The sequence below is a fragment of the Odocoileus virginianus genome, chromosome 33 (genome assembly GCF_023699985.2).
Source record: "Odocoileus virginianus isolate 20LAN1187 ecotype Illinois chromosome 33, Ovbor_1.2, whole genome shotgun sequence".
In the NCBI taxonomy this organism is placed as follows: Eukaryota; Metazoa; Chordata; class Mammalia; order Artiodactyla; family Cervidae; genus Odocoileus; species Odocoileus virginianus.
The window spans coordinates 36593733-36605949 of record NC_069706.1 but is presented as its reverse complement, the minus strand read 5'-3'; the positions used below and the strand labels follow the sequence as shown (position 1 = coordinate 36605949).

General features: G+C 55.5%; 2 protein-coding genes across 8 annotated transcripts in view; one reads left to right on the top strand and one right to left on the bottom strand.

Moving 5' to 3' along the window:
- The window catches only part of CYTH3 (cytohesin 3), a 64129-nt gene extending 57420 nt beyond the window's left edge, over window positions 1–6709 (top strand). For 3 of the 5 annotated variants that reach the window (XM_070460438.1, XM_070460437.1, XM_070460435.1), the window contains exons 6-13: window positions 317–397; window positions 1115–1227; window positions 1321–1469; window positions 1701–1812; window positions 5537–5613; window positions 5701–5772; window positions 5851–6005; window positions 6296–6709. In XM_070460438.1, coding sequence (XP_070316539.1) covers window positions 317–397; window positions 1115–1227; window positions 1321–1469; window positions 1701–1812; window positions 5537–5613; window positions 5701–5772; window positions 5851–6005; window positions 6296–6368 — 832 coding nt within the window. In that variant the 3' untranslated portion in view covers window positions 6369–6709. The remainder of the gene's footprint in view (window positions 1–316; window positions 398–1114; window positions 1228–1320; window positions 1470–1700; window positions 1813–5536; window positions 5614–5700; window positions 5773–5850; window positions 6006–6295) is intronic. The other 2 variants (XM_020900582.2, XM_020900581.2) reach the window with 2 other exon arrangements.
- Window positions 6710–9500: 2791 nt separating this feature from the next.
- The window catches only part of USP42 (ubiquitin specific peptidase 42), a 52551-nt gene continuing 49834 nt past the window's right edge, over window positions 9501–12217 (bottom strand). For all 3 annotated transcript variants that reach the window (XM_020900567.2, XM_070460426.1, XM_070460427.1), the window contains 2 exons: window positions 11303–11347; window positions 9501–10515 (listed from right to left, as the gene is read on the bottom strand). In XM_020900567.2, coding sequence (XP_020756226.2) covers window positions 11340–11347 — 8 coding nt within the window. In that variant the 3' untranslated portion in view covers window positions 9501–10515; window positions 11303–11339. The remainder of the gene's footprint in view (window positions 10516–11302; window positions 11348–12217) is intronic.

Here is a 12217-nt window from a genome sequence, read left to right as displayed (position 1 = left end):
GCTTCGTGGTGGCCCTGAGCTTGAGACTGCACCATGCACCTGGGTGGGCGCCTTAGTGCTCCGCACAGGGGACTCTGAACCTTGGCAGTCGGGCTCGTATTTGGGGTCTTCTCCTGACTCGTACTGATTGTGACGTAAACGCCACATCCTACTGGGTCTCCTTTGTGCTCAGCCTGAAAACAAATGCACCGTGAAAAATAACTTGTCTTTTAGTCATATGACATTATAAATCTCTTGAACACTTGCTTTAGGAAATGTCTAATAAAACGACTGAAATGACATGCAGTGAGGCTGTAAAGTCCATTTTCTTTTCTAGGGATGAATTTAACATTAAAGTTCTTCAGGCTTTCGTGGAACTCCACGAGTTTGCTGATCTCAACCTCGTACAAGCCTTAAGGTGAGCGTTTATCCCCTCCGCATGAAGGGAGGCTGGGTGGGCGAGTGGCCCGGCAGTGCCGGCCGGTGACCCTCCGGGTAAGTCCAGCTGCCGGAGGGAGGAACGGGGGACGGGCCTCCCCTGCCTCCTCGTGGCCCAGGTTCTGCCCCGCTCCCGGTCGCTCTGCCTGGTCTTTGGCAGCTGTGGGTGCCCCCCCTTCCCACTTCTGGGTGCAGTCTCAGTGCCACCAGGCCTGGGCCCACGACGCCACATTTGGCTTTGCCCACTCACCGCGTGGAGGCCCGGCGTGTGCCCGGCAGGCCGCCCTGGCCCGCGCTCCCAGCCTCGCTGGCGGGTGCTGCCCTCAGCCCGCCTCCGGTGTCCTCTGCCACAGCGCCCCCTCCTGGTGACTGCTCCCCCAGCCGTGGACCGAGGTGGCCGCTGCCTTGCTGTGGGCTCAGCCCCTGGCCTTGGCTGAAGGCCGCTCGGGCGGGTCCAGTTTTAGATTCCGTGTTTTGAAAACTGTATCACGGGGAGGGGCAGGCCTGGCAAGTCTGGGGTGCGGCCACGAGGACCCTGTTCTCTCCATCAGCCGCGAGGGCTCCCGCAGGTGGGTGGGGAGTGCAGACAGCGGGGGCGCCTCGGTGTCCAGGGGGTCAGCGCGCTGCTGCTGCCTGGACGGGGCCTCTGGTCTTGGAGAGGCCCACCACCCCTCTCCCCGGGTTCGCGCCCCTGCAGGCAGTTCCTCTGGAGCTTCAGGCTGCCGGGCGAGGCCCAGAAGATCGACCGCATGATGGAGGCCTTCGCTGCTCGCTACTGCCTCTGCAACCCCGGCGTCTTCCAGTCCACGGGTGAGTGCGCGCCGTGGGAGCGCGGTGGGTGGGCGATGTGTGGGCTTGCCCAGGCTGGGCCGGCGCTGACGGCCCGCGGCGCTGACCCCCCAGACACATGCTACGTGCTATCCTTCGCCATCATCATGCTCAACACCAGCCTCCACAATCACAATGTGCGCGACAAGCCCACCGCCGAGCGCTTTGTCACCATGAACCGTGGCATCAACGAGGGCGGGGACCTCCCCGAGGAGCTGCTGCGGGTGAGCCGCCCCGCCGTGTCCCCCTCCTCCCCATGCCCCCTCCCCATGTCCCCTGTCCCCGCCCCCCGTGTCCCCCTCGTCCCGTCCCCACCTCTGTGCTCAGGACCGTCAGGCCCTGCCCTTGCTCCCAAGTTGACGGCCTTTAGAGAGTCGCCGGGCGCGCCCCTGGGGGCTTTGCGGGGTGGCTGGTCGCGCTTGGCCTGAGCCCCCCACCGCCCCCTCCCTGCTCAGAACCTGTACGAGAGCATCAAGAATGAGCCGTTCAAGATCCCCGAGGACGACGGCAACGACCTGACGCACACGTTCTTCAACCCCGACCGGGAGGGCTGGCTCCTGAAGCTGGGTGAGCCGCGGTGCCGGGGGCGGGACCCCGCCGTGGCCCCTTCTGCCTGTGCCCGCCCGCGCCGCAGCCCCCGCGGTGCCCGGAGCGCCTCCCCGAGGTCCCCGCACACCGCCCCCTAGCGGCCAGGCGCGCCCGCCGTGGGGTCTGCTCCGGCGGCAGCGCCGACCCCCGGGCGCCCGCCGCCTCTCTTGGTTCGGTGTGGCTGACTTTTGATGCGTGGTTTAAATGTGCCTTCTTGTTGTTTTCCTTCTGCCTGTGGCTCCCACCTTTCTGTTCTGTGACGGGCTGTCCCTGCTTGTCCTGCGTTAGGAGGTACGTACCCAGCGGCTTCCTGCTCCTTGCCAGCTGCCCTCTTCTCTCCTCTCTCTGTCGGTTCGTGTGAAGCTCCGACTTGCCTGCCATCCATCTGGCCCTCGTGGCTTCCGACGTGCCGGGCTCACTTCATCCTCCACGCAGGGCCAGGTGCCGCGGCCGCGTCGCCCCTCCGCGGCTGGGCGAGGAGTGAGGGACCGAGGCCCGTGGAGATGCCGAGCGGAGACCAGCTCGCCCCTCCGCGTCCTTGGGCCTGAGCGCATCGCCCGCCGCCCATCCCGCTAACCAGGCGGTGCGTGTTTGCACCACCTGTGCAGAGTCCAGGCGCGTGTGTTAGAACGCGGGTGCTCTTGTCTGACCTCGGAAGCTAAGCAGGGCCAGGTCTGGTTAGTACTCGGATGGGAGAAGCGTGTTAAGAACTTCTTGCCTATTGACAAACAAGCAGAAGAGCATTTATATTTTCTGGGCCATCTTAGGGATCGGTAGGGAGCTTTCATTCTGGTGGGGGTTGAGATTCCTCCTGGTGACAATAGAGCCTGTGAGATGAGGCAGATGACGCAGGCACTGCATACAGTGTGTTGGACACCGGGGCCTACAGGAATGCTGGTGGTTTGAGTCTTTAACCGAGAGAGGATGAACATGGGTCTGGTGACAGTGTGGCCGGTGTAAGGGTGTGTAGCACAGGGCGGCTGTCCTGATTTGGGATCCAGCTCTGATCTTTCTCTGGCTGTGCCAGGGTTTGGAAGACTTCTGGATCTTTGCCTAAAAAGCCAGAACCATAGCAATGGCCCTGAGTAATGCCCGAGTGACCTTCCAGATGCACCAGGCTTTGAGATCCCATCCAGCCTGGGAGCCTGGGATGAGGGCACAGGAAGGTGCCCAGAAGAGCAGCAGCTGCAGTTGGACCTTTCCTGTTGTGTGTTGCCAGCAAGTGCCCCCCAGGATGGTGACAGCACAGGCCCTCCTGGCAGCCAGGGTGCCCCCAGTGCCAGCCGGGTGGCTCTAAAGACTGAACCAGATGTCTGTCACCAGGGCTTGTGTTCCAGCCTGTCATCTGGTCGTGCAGATAACCGGACCGCAGCGTTGGGGGAGAGCGCCAACATGAGGCACAGGGCCGGTTAGTGCCCGGGGGTGTCCCAGGGGCCTGGGGTCTGCTGCCCCCCCCTCCCGTGCCCCCCGCTGTGTCCTCAGGCCCAAGGCTGAGGGCTACAGAGCTGGTTGATGGCACAGGTCTCACCTGCAGCCCGGAGCCTCAGCCCCCGGGGCCGCTCTGCTCTGAGCTGTTAGCATCCCCCTGGGTGTCCAGCACACGGCCAACTGGTCAGCGCGCCAGATTCCTGCTTGTGGTTCTGACCCCGCGAAGGGTCCCTGGGTGTCGGTCCCCTAGGGATCCAGGAGGCGGGTGCTGAGGGCGTGTTAGGCTGGGCCTGGGTGCACACTTGTACTTGGTGAGGACACACATCCCTGGGTCCCTGAACGGCCTGCACACGCAGGCAGAGAAGTCAGAACTGTGGCCACGCACCTGCTAGGTTAGGAACTGGAGGTCCCAGCGTGACCTTGCTTGGGGGTTTGTTGTCGTAAGTTAATCTTAGAGGAGATGGTGCTTAGAGGTGCCCCGCCAGAGCAGAGCCTGGTGATGGTGCTTAATGATGGTCCTGTAAATACCGTGTAGTCACTGTGTTTTGAGAGTGAGTCAGTTGTGTTAATACAGACAGGAGTGTGGTTGGCGCAGAGCTGGCATGGAGAAGAGGCTTGCGTGGTATGCACGAGAGCCTGTGTCTGCTAACAACCATGCAGGCAGCAGGTGTTTACAAAGAGAAAAGGGCTGCTTCTATCCATACTAGTCAGGAGAAGCCAGGCTGCTTCTGCAGGGGTGTGTGTGTGTGTCTGTGTGTGTGTCCCCTTGTTCCAAAGCCCAGCCACAAATACACACATGAGCAGAGCTGCTCCGTCTCCTGTAGCAAAACCTGCTGGAGCTCAGAGACGAAGAGTGTCACTGCCGCCACCTTGAAAGGGCCCGGGGCTGGGCCAGGCTCAGGGGTCCACCTGACCACACACCTCTGTCTCAATGCCCACTGCCCCTGGCCCAAGAGGCTCACCTGGTCTCAAGAGCTGGACCAGGGGTTGGGCTCCTCCAGACGTGCCACTGAACTTGGGTGTAGCAGGGCAGGATTCTAGGTGCAGAAGAGCTGAGAGGCCTTCCAGGAGAACAGAGAGACTTGCCCATGGTTCAAGACAACACCTCGAGGGGATGGAGGCAGAGGCCTTGGGGGTGGGAGGCATGAAGGGGCCTCAGGGTCTGAGGGCCCCCAAGGACAGCGGAGTTTGGACAGATGCTTCTGACAGGGATGGAAAGTGAGATTAGGGGAGTGGGGGATCCTGGGGACCCTCTTCACAGCATGACTGAGGCTGCTGCCCAGCCAGCCTGTGGCCATCATGAGGACAGATGTCTCATCAGTGACCCAAGGGTGAGGGTCCCAGTCTTCGAGGACCCCTCAGTGGCACTGAAACCACAGGCGGGGCCCCCTCCCTGCGGCTGGGTGTCCGCATGTGTCTCCTTCCCGCAGATCTCCCCAAATGTCAGCCCTTATGCCTTGATTCCCAGACAGCCTTCATGTCCCCCCCGTCCCTGTCTGGGCTCCTCAAGCTCCCCGCAGCAGGGACCAGGTCTGTGACCCTCAGCCATGAGGGTCTCACCTGCCTGCCCCAGGGGAGCCAGGGGGCCGGGCAGCCGCTGCTTAGCTCGTGCCAGTGGATCGCAGACGTCTGTCACCAGGGGCATGTTCTGTCTCTCAACTTCTGTTTTTACACTTCATGTCAGAAGCAGAGACTAGAGATAGAAATGGAAGCCAGTTGGTTTCTGCTGAGTATTTGAGGGTAAAAGATTTTCTTTTCTGTAGTATAAGGAGAGTAGGTGCAGATGAGCTGTGTGTGTATGTGTGTGTCCCAGATCTTGTTAAGAGATTAATTCAATCTAATAATTCCCTGGGCCAAGGCCATAATCGATTTTGATGCATCCCAGGGCTGCCCCAAGTCCTCAGTAATGTGATGACAGCCCTGACGTAACGGGATTAAGTCCTGGACAGACCGGCAGCGGCGCTGACTTCATCCTGTTGTCATTTCCATATGGGGAAATTAAGACCATTCATCACGACTAACTCTTGCAGGAAGCAGACTTGGGAAACGCTCGGGTCATCTGGGTGCCCTGCAGGCGGGCGGGGGTGCATGCGGGTTCCGGCAGCCACGGGCGGGCCAGGCCGCACACCGTGGCCAGGATCTGGGGCAGAACGTGAAACGTTTTCACTAAGGAGGAAGCCTAAAACCCAGCTCGGCCCCAGTGGCGTTTCTGAAAAGCACAGTAGCTCGTGTAGGGCCTGCGTTGCCCAGACTCACGGGGTCCCTCTGCTCTTAGGGGGGCGCGTGAAGACCTGGAAGCGGCGCTGGTTCATCCTCACCGACAACTGCCTCTATTACTTTGAATACACGACGGTAAGCGCGGGGCTGCGGGTCCTCCAGGTCTCGGGACCCTCGGTGGGTGGGTTGGGGGGAGACTGGCTGAGCACTCTTGTCCCGCAGGATAAGGAGCCCCGGGGAATCATCCCACTGGAGAACCTGAGCATCAGGGAGGTGGAGGACCCGCGGAAACCCGTAAGCTGGCTTCCCCGCCGCCCTCCTTTCTCTCCCGCTCCCCCAGCGCCTGGTGACAGCCCTGTCTGTCTCCACCAGAACTGTTTCGAGCTGTACAACCCCAGCCACAAAGGGCAGGTCATCAAAGCCTGTAAGACAGAGGCGGACGGCCGGGTAGTGGAGGGCAACCACGTAGTGTACCGCATCTCGGCGCCCAGCCCAGAGGAGAAGGAGGAGTGGATGAAGTCCATCAGGTGCGCCCGGGCCCGCCGAGGCGGGGCCTGGGCTGTGGGCGTGTCGGGGGCGGGGCCTGCGCGCTAGGTAGGCCAAAAGGGGCGGGCTCTAGTTTGTGGGCGTGCCAGGGCGGGGTCGGGCGGGTGAGGCCTGAGCCGGGGCTGCCAGAGGGGCGGGGGCGGGGCCTGGGGCTGTGGGCGGGCCCGAAGGGCGGGGCCTGGGGTGGGGGGTCGCCCTTGAGGGATGGGGCCTTGTGCGTAGGGACTGCCCCTCCCACCCTAAACCAGTGTTTTTATCCTCTCTCTCCCAGAGCGAGTATCAGCAGGGATCCTTTCTATGACATGTTGGCCACGAGGAAAAGGAGGATTGCCAATAAGAAATAGTGCTTTCCTGGTCTGAGCAGCAGGTAAAAGTAAACTCAAACCCCACAGCAGAGTGACTGGGGGGCTCCCCGCGACACCCTGGACCACCCCAACGGCCTGCCCTGTCTCTTCCGGGACAGCAGCCCCTGCTGATCTCAAGAGGCCCTGTCGCCCCTTTCCGCCGCCACCCTCCCGGCTCCAAGGACATCCTTCTCGAAGGCCCGGCCAGCAGCTGCGCCTGGTGGTCCAGCCTTGAATATCCGCGGGGCAGACAAGAGGCCACATGTGCTCCTTGGTGGTGGTGGCGGTGTTGGCCGTTCTGGAAGCCGCTGTTTTGTATCATAACAGGAAAGGAAAAGCTACCACTTTTTTATTGAGTTTTTTTCTCAGATATATAGGATTATAGCTTTTATACGCCTTTTTATATTCTGAAATTATAATGAAAGATACTTTCTAACAGTAGTATTTTTAGAATGGCAGCTATAAATTTAACTTCTGGACACACGTATATACTGTGCACTGAGAACAAGTTACATATACACACACACGCAGCAGCTGGGGAGCTGGGTGCCGCGCTCAAGGGGAACCCGAGGGCGCCCCCTGGTGGGGGGGAGACTCCCGTGTCCTTGAGGACACGCACTGGGTAGGGGTCCAGTGGGGTCCAGTCTTTTCAGTCATCCAACTCAGTCTTCATGGCCCTACAGATAACTTTTCTAAAGACACAAATCATTAAATTTTGGTTTGGGGTGTTTATCCTGTAACTGCTGAATCCCAGGACGGACAGTGTATGTATTGAACCACATGAAACTGCTCACTCACATTTGACCCGTTTCTGACACCCACAAATAGCAGTGTCACGTGGTCCAACCAAACACATGGTTCAGGCCAGCTGTGACCACTGTCTTCACTACTTAAGGCCTGTTGGCCAAACGAATGGTTATAATGATTCGATCAGATGTATTAATGTAATGTGTAGACGTGTAAGGAACTGGAGATAATTGATCTTCCTCCATGTTTTGAGAGATTTGATCTATTACAGGAAGGGAAAGAGCAGGCTGGCGGATGAAGGTGTATAGCACGTAGGCTTTTCTGTAAATAGTTTAAAACCCCAAACACGCACTGGTGGTCGGACTGGAGAAGATCCCTGACCAGGAGGTTGTCAGGTGCTGCTGGCTGAATGAGAGGTGCTCAAGCGTGCGGTGAGGAGCTGGGTCCATCACGCCGCAGAGATGGCCCAGGGGTGCACAGGTGGGACATTCAGGGCGGGGCCAGTGACATGCTTTTTATTCTAAGTTTCATTTCCACCACCAGGACCTCCGCACATTATATGGACTCCCTCGCCCACATGGGCTGTTTCGGTGGAGGGTCCCTTCCCTGGGGGACCCTACTTTCCCTGCCCCACCGCGAAGGCACCCACCCTGTTCATTTTGCACATTTGAGAGGTCATCACCTCTCCTGTGCAAAGGTCAAGTTCAAGAAAGACCACCTCAGTCTATGTGTGGAGAGGTAAAACAGAGAAAATGTTTCCTAGGAGTTGCCTTGAGGCTGAGACGGAATGGCTGTGGGCCCTCAGCCTTGTGCAGCTTAAAGTCACACTAGACCACAAAGGGGGCCACGCACAGGATTCTCCACCAGGCATCAAACTGACTTTTTTGGTTCATTCCCAAGTGTTCAGGCTTTGCTACTGTACCGATACCTCAGATTCAAACCTCTAGTTCTGAGAAAGGCAAGTCAGCATTCTTGAAACGCCTGACTGGCATATATGCAACTCTGGCCCGTCTTCCGTGAAAAGACGCTGCCCAGACCATCCGACCAAACACTGCTGACGACGACCGGCAGCGCCCTCCCCTTGGGCCGGCCCCACTCCTGGGTTGCCTGGGCCACCGGCTCCATCAGTATTTTGCGTGGGACAACTGATCTCTCCTTTGTCTGATCCAGGTAGGACCCTGGGGATACAGGACTTTCTGTCTTTTGGGTTTGCATCAGGGTGGGGTTGAGAGAAGTGAGCAGAAGGAAACCTCTGTAAAATCCTTCTCTGACCACTTGTGAAGGAGCCTTACCAGACGGCTGTTTGCCCGGGATGATGCAGAAGGCCATGGTGCTCAGGATCTGTCCCTTGCTCCAGGAGTGTTACGTGAAGTCATGGAATCCCAGGTTTTGTGTGACAGTATTGACCTGAGAGGCCTGAGGTGTCCTCCCCGCACTAAGCCCTCAGATGGCCTGGTCCAGAAGCCCCGCTGGGTCAGGGCTGTGTGGGGACAGGTCTGTGGCCGGCGGGCCTGGACCTCAGTGTGATCCTGTTCACCCCCCTGCTACCCTCCCGTTTGCGCTCAGTGCTTGAATTACTCGTCTTATCCCAACTCTGGCCAAAGAGCTTACCTGCAGAGAAAGAGGGCAGGAGGCAGGGAAGGTCCGCTGGGTGGGAGGCATGGCTTCCACAGCCCCACTTGCCCCCATTGACACGTGGGGTTTAAGTGGATGACCCTGTGCCCAGACAGGCAGGTGTCTTCAGGATCACAGAACATCCTTGAGCAGTTTAATGTGGTACCAAACGAAGTCCAAATAGGAGCTATTTATAGATGAAGCAGCATTTAACGCTGCATATAAAGCAATGCATATTTTTCAAGCTAAAATGCATATATCTACATAGATGTGCTTTGCTGACAAGTTAGGTCTGTTGTAGACCAGAAACCACACATTGTGATTTCTTGTTTTATTTTTTCTTAGAAAACATTTCTATTTACAGTAAATAGTTAATATGTAAATAATGTACATATATGTTGACTTCTGGAGTGTTTGTTATTCAGTGTATATACTCCTACAATGTGCATGAAGAAATATCCTTTATCTATTGATAATTTTGTTGTAAAGTGAATGGTAAACCTGCAGAGTGTATGGCTGTCAAATGGCAAATACTGTGTTCATTAAATAAAAACACATTGTTAAAATAAGATTGCTTACAGCTGGGTTCTTTAAAATAGGGGGACTGTTGGGTGAAGCAGCCCACGCCTGACTCTCTCACTGGTGGGGCTGAGAGCCCGTGGCTGGAGCTTTAGAAGTTTTAAGAAAGTAAATGCAGAGAAAGAAGTCTGTGAGAAGTGTCTGCAAGCAAATGCGGAAACAGCAGTAAAAAAAAAAATAAGACACAAAAGGTTTAATTTGCTGCCATTTATATACTATATAAATTTTACATGCTGTATATTTACAGTGGGGCAAGTGCTTTTTTAATCTTTAAAAAAACAAAGATCAAACTTTAGACATCTCTGAACAACACAAACTGTATAAACCATACAGATTATTCAGATACAAACTGTATTAAATACAGTTTTCCCCACTCCATCTCCTGATGCAGGACCAGTGAATTATAAGTGTATCACAGTTTGATAGCATATCCATATTAAAAATAAAATCACAGTATGATTTTGTCTGTAACTAGAAACTTTAAGGGACCAAGCTGACAACTCAGACTCCAATATCATAGTCAAGACGAGACACTGTATAAAAAAGTGTTATGTAATAAAAACATACTGTAGGCCTTACAAATAATGTTTGGATTATACATTCATAATGTAAATACTCATCATAACTGGTAAATTGATTGGAATAGTTCCACAAAGTTCAAAAACAGAACTTGTCTATAAAATACATCTTCAAATCTTGAATACAACTAAAATATGAAGCAAATTAGTTTCTAGTATCAGACATTACAGAAAACAGACTGCTCTCAAAAGTCTAGTTGAGAGCTTGTGAATCTTTAAATAAGTCTTTAAATTAAATATACACGCTGTCAGTTTGTACTTTTAATAATTCCATGGTTTCCCGGTTGGTCTTGCACCGGATATCTAACTTGGAGGAGCATTGCATGGAATACGAGTGATCAACCTGAGTCTGTGATTAAGCAGCATTTGAGATGTTCTAGTCCAGGGCGTTATTTTCAATGTGATTTATATACACAGTATTTTACAATGGTCAGCAGTTGTAGAAAGTGTTCATCCGTTTGGAATAAGGGTAATTAAGAAAAGGTAAAAACTAAAAAAAAAAAAAAAGTCCTCCATGGTAAAATCTGTACAGTATTTACTAAAGAAGCACCACGCAGATTTGAACAAAGTTATTTTCTCTATTTATAATTTAAGCTGGGTTGGGGATGGCTTCTGTTGAACACGTGAATCTGAAAGACAAGAGGCAGCTCGTCAGCAGTCGGGAGGCAGGAGGTGGAACCCAGGGCCTGGTGAGCCCCAGGTGGGCTGTCTCTTTTCCACTCACTCCCCCCGCCCCTTCGCAGGTGCCCCGGGTCTCTGGGAAAGGCCTCTGGCCTCCCCCAGGGCAGCAGGTGGGAAGCCAGTGGGGAGGGCGCCCTCTCCTGGGCACTCAGAGCGGCCGCCCTAGGAAGAAAGTCTGAATTCCTTAACGTGGCTCAGCGCTTCCCCTTGAGGACATGCTGGTAAGTGTTAACTGACCGCAAAGTAGTCTTCTGTAGACAGTTCACTCAAACCTCACCTTGCTGATGAGAAGTCACACATTTGGACGAAAAGTCCCTCCGGAGAGTGACCACTCCCCCCACCCCACCCCCACCGGGGCCACTGAGCCCCAGGCCTGGAGATGATGCTCGAGGCTTTGCTGTAAAAAAGCACCCAAACCTCATTCAGGTCAAGCACTTGCCTGAAACAAGTGCAGGGTGGGCAAATCTCAAGGACAGGGGCCTTGGGAAGGGCCCCCTCCCTCAGGCCCTCAGGTAGGGCTGTGTGAAGAAATGGCTTCTCCATCTCTCAAGTGACTTAAGCTTCTGACCTGCCCTGTGTTCTACAGTGAGGGAGGGCGTGTCTAAGGGGCCGAACCTCACCCCCCTCAAGGGCTGACTCCCCACCTGCTCCCCTGCAGCCCCAAGCTCCCTCCTTAGGCCCCTCAGCGGCTCCACAAATGGTCAGGAAAAACATGCAGAGAGGAAAAGAGCTTACCGTAACTAGTGAATTTTTTTTTTTTGAGGCCAAGTTTTCAATCACCTAGAAAGCAAAGGTTGGAGACCATTTTAATGATGTTTTTTGCAAAAATTTTAGTGCCTGTGCTCTGTGTGTATCACATCATTAACTTAGAAGCAGTTCTCAGAAACTTAGGTTTGTTGCCCGAAATCAGTCCTACACGAGCTGTGCTTCCAAGGGTTTCACTGAAACGCGTTTACGTGGTGACTGAGGGCCATGTCCCCGTGGGAACAGCCCAATCTGATCCCAGCAAACCCAACAGCATTTCAACGTCGGGCCAAAGAAATCCAGAGCCTGATGGCGCCAGAGAACAGGAGTCTGGAGGAAAGAGTGGTCAAGGCGGCAGGACAGACAGGCAGGCAATGAGGTCCATCCTCTGAAAGCTGACAGCGGTGCTGGCCCTTGGGGGTGGCCCTTCCCAGGAGGTCAGGACAGGATGGGCGTCCGAGTGTCATCAGATGCCATCAGATTGAAGACAGGAAAGGGTCTGCCACCTGCAGCCCCTGGAGACCTGCATGTGGGCCACCACATGTCCACTACTGGGCTTCGCGTGCCACCTAGTGTCCCCCGAGCCAGCTCTGTGGGTGAGCCGTGCCCGTGGTGGGCTGGTGGCTCCGGCTGTGGTCCTCACCTTAGACCTGCAGCCTGAACAGCAAGCTTCAGGCAGACACGCAGAATTCCCGAGGACCTGCCCGGACCACTTCACCTCACGCGGTCAGAAGGGGCTCATCTCACCAAGCCCCTGCCCCAAACGGCGGAAATGTTCGTGGAAAGCAAGGTGGAAATGCACATTGTTGCCATCTTAACAAACAGAACAGAGGACACGTAGCTTCCCTAAGGGCCCCACAGTCTCCTCATTCGCTCCAAGCACCCCCAGCATCAACCCCTCCCCAG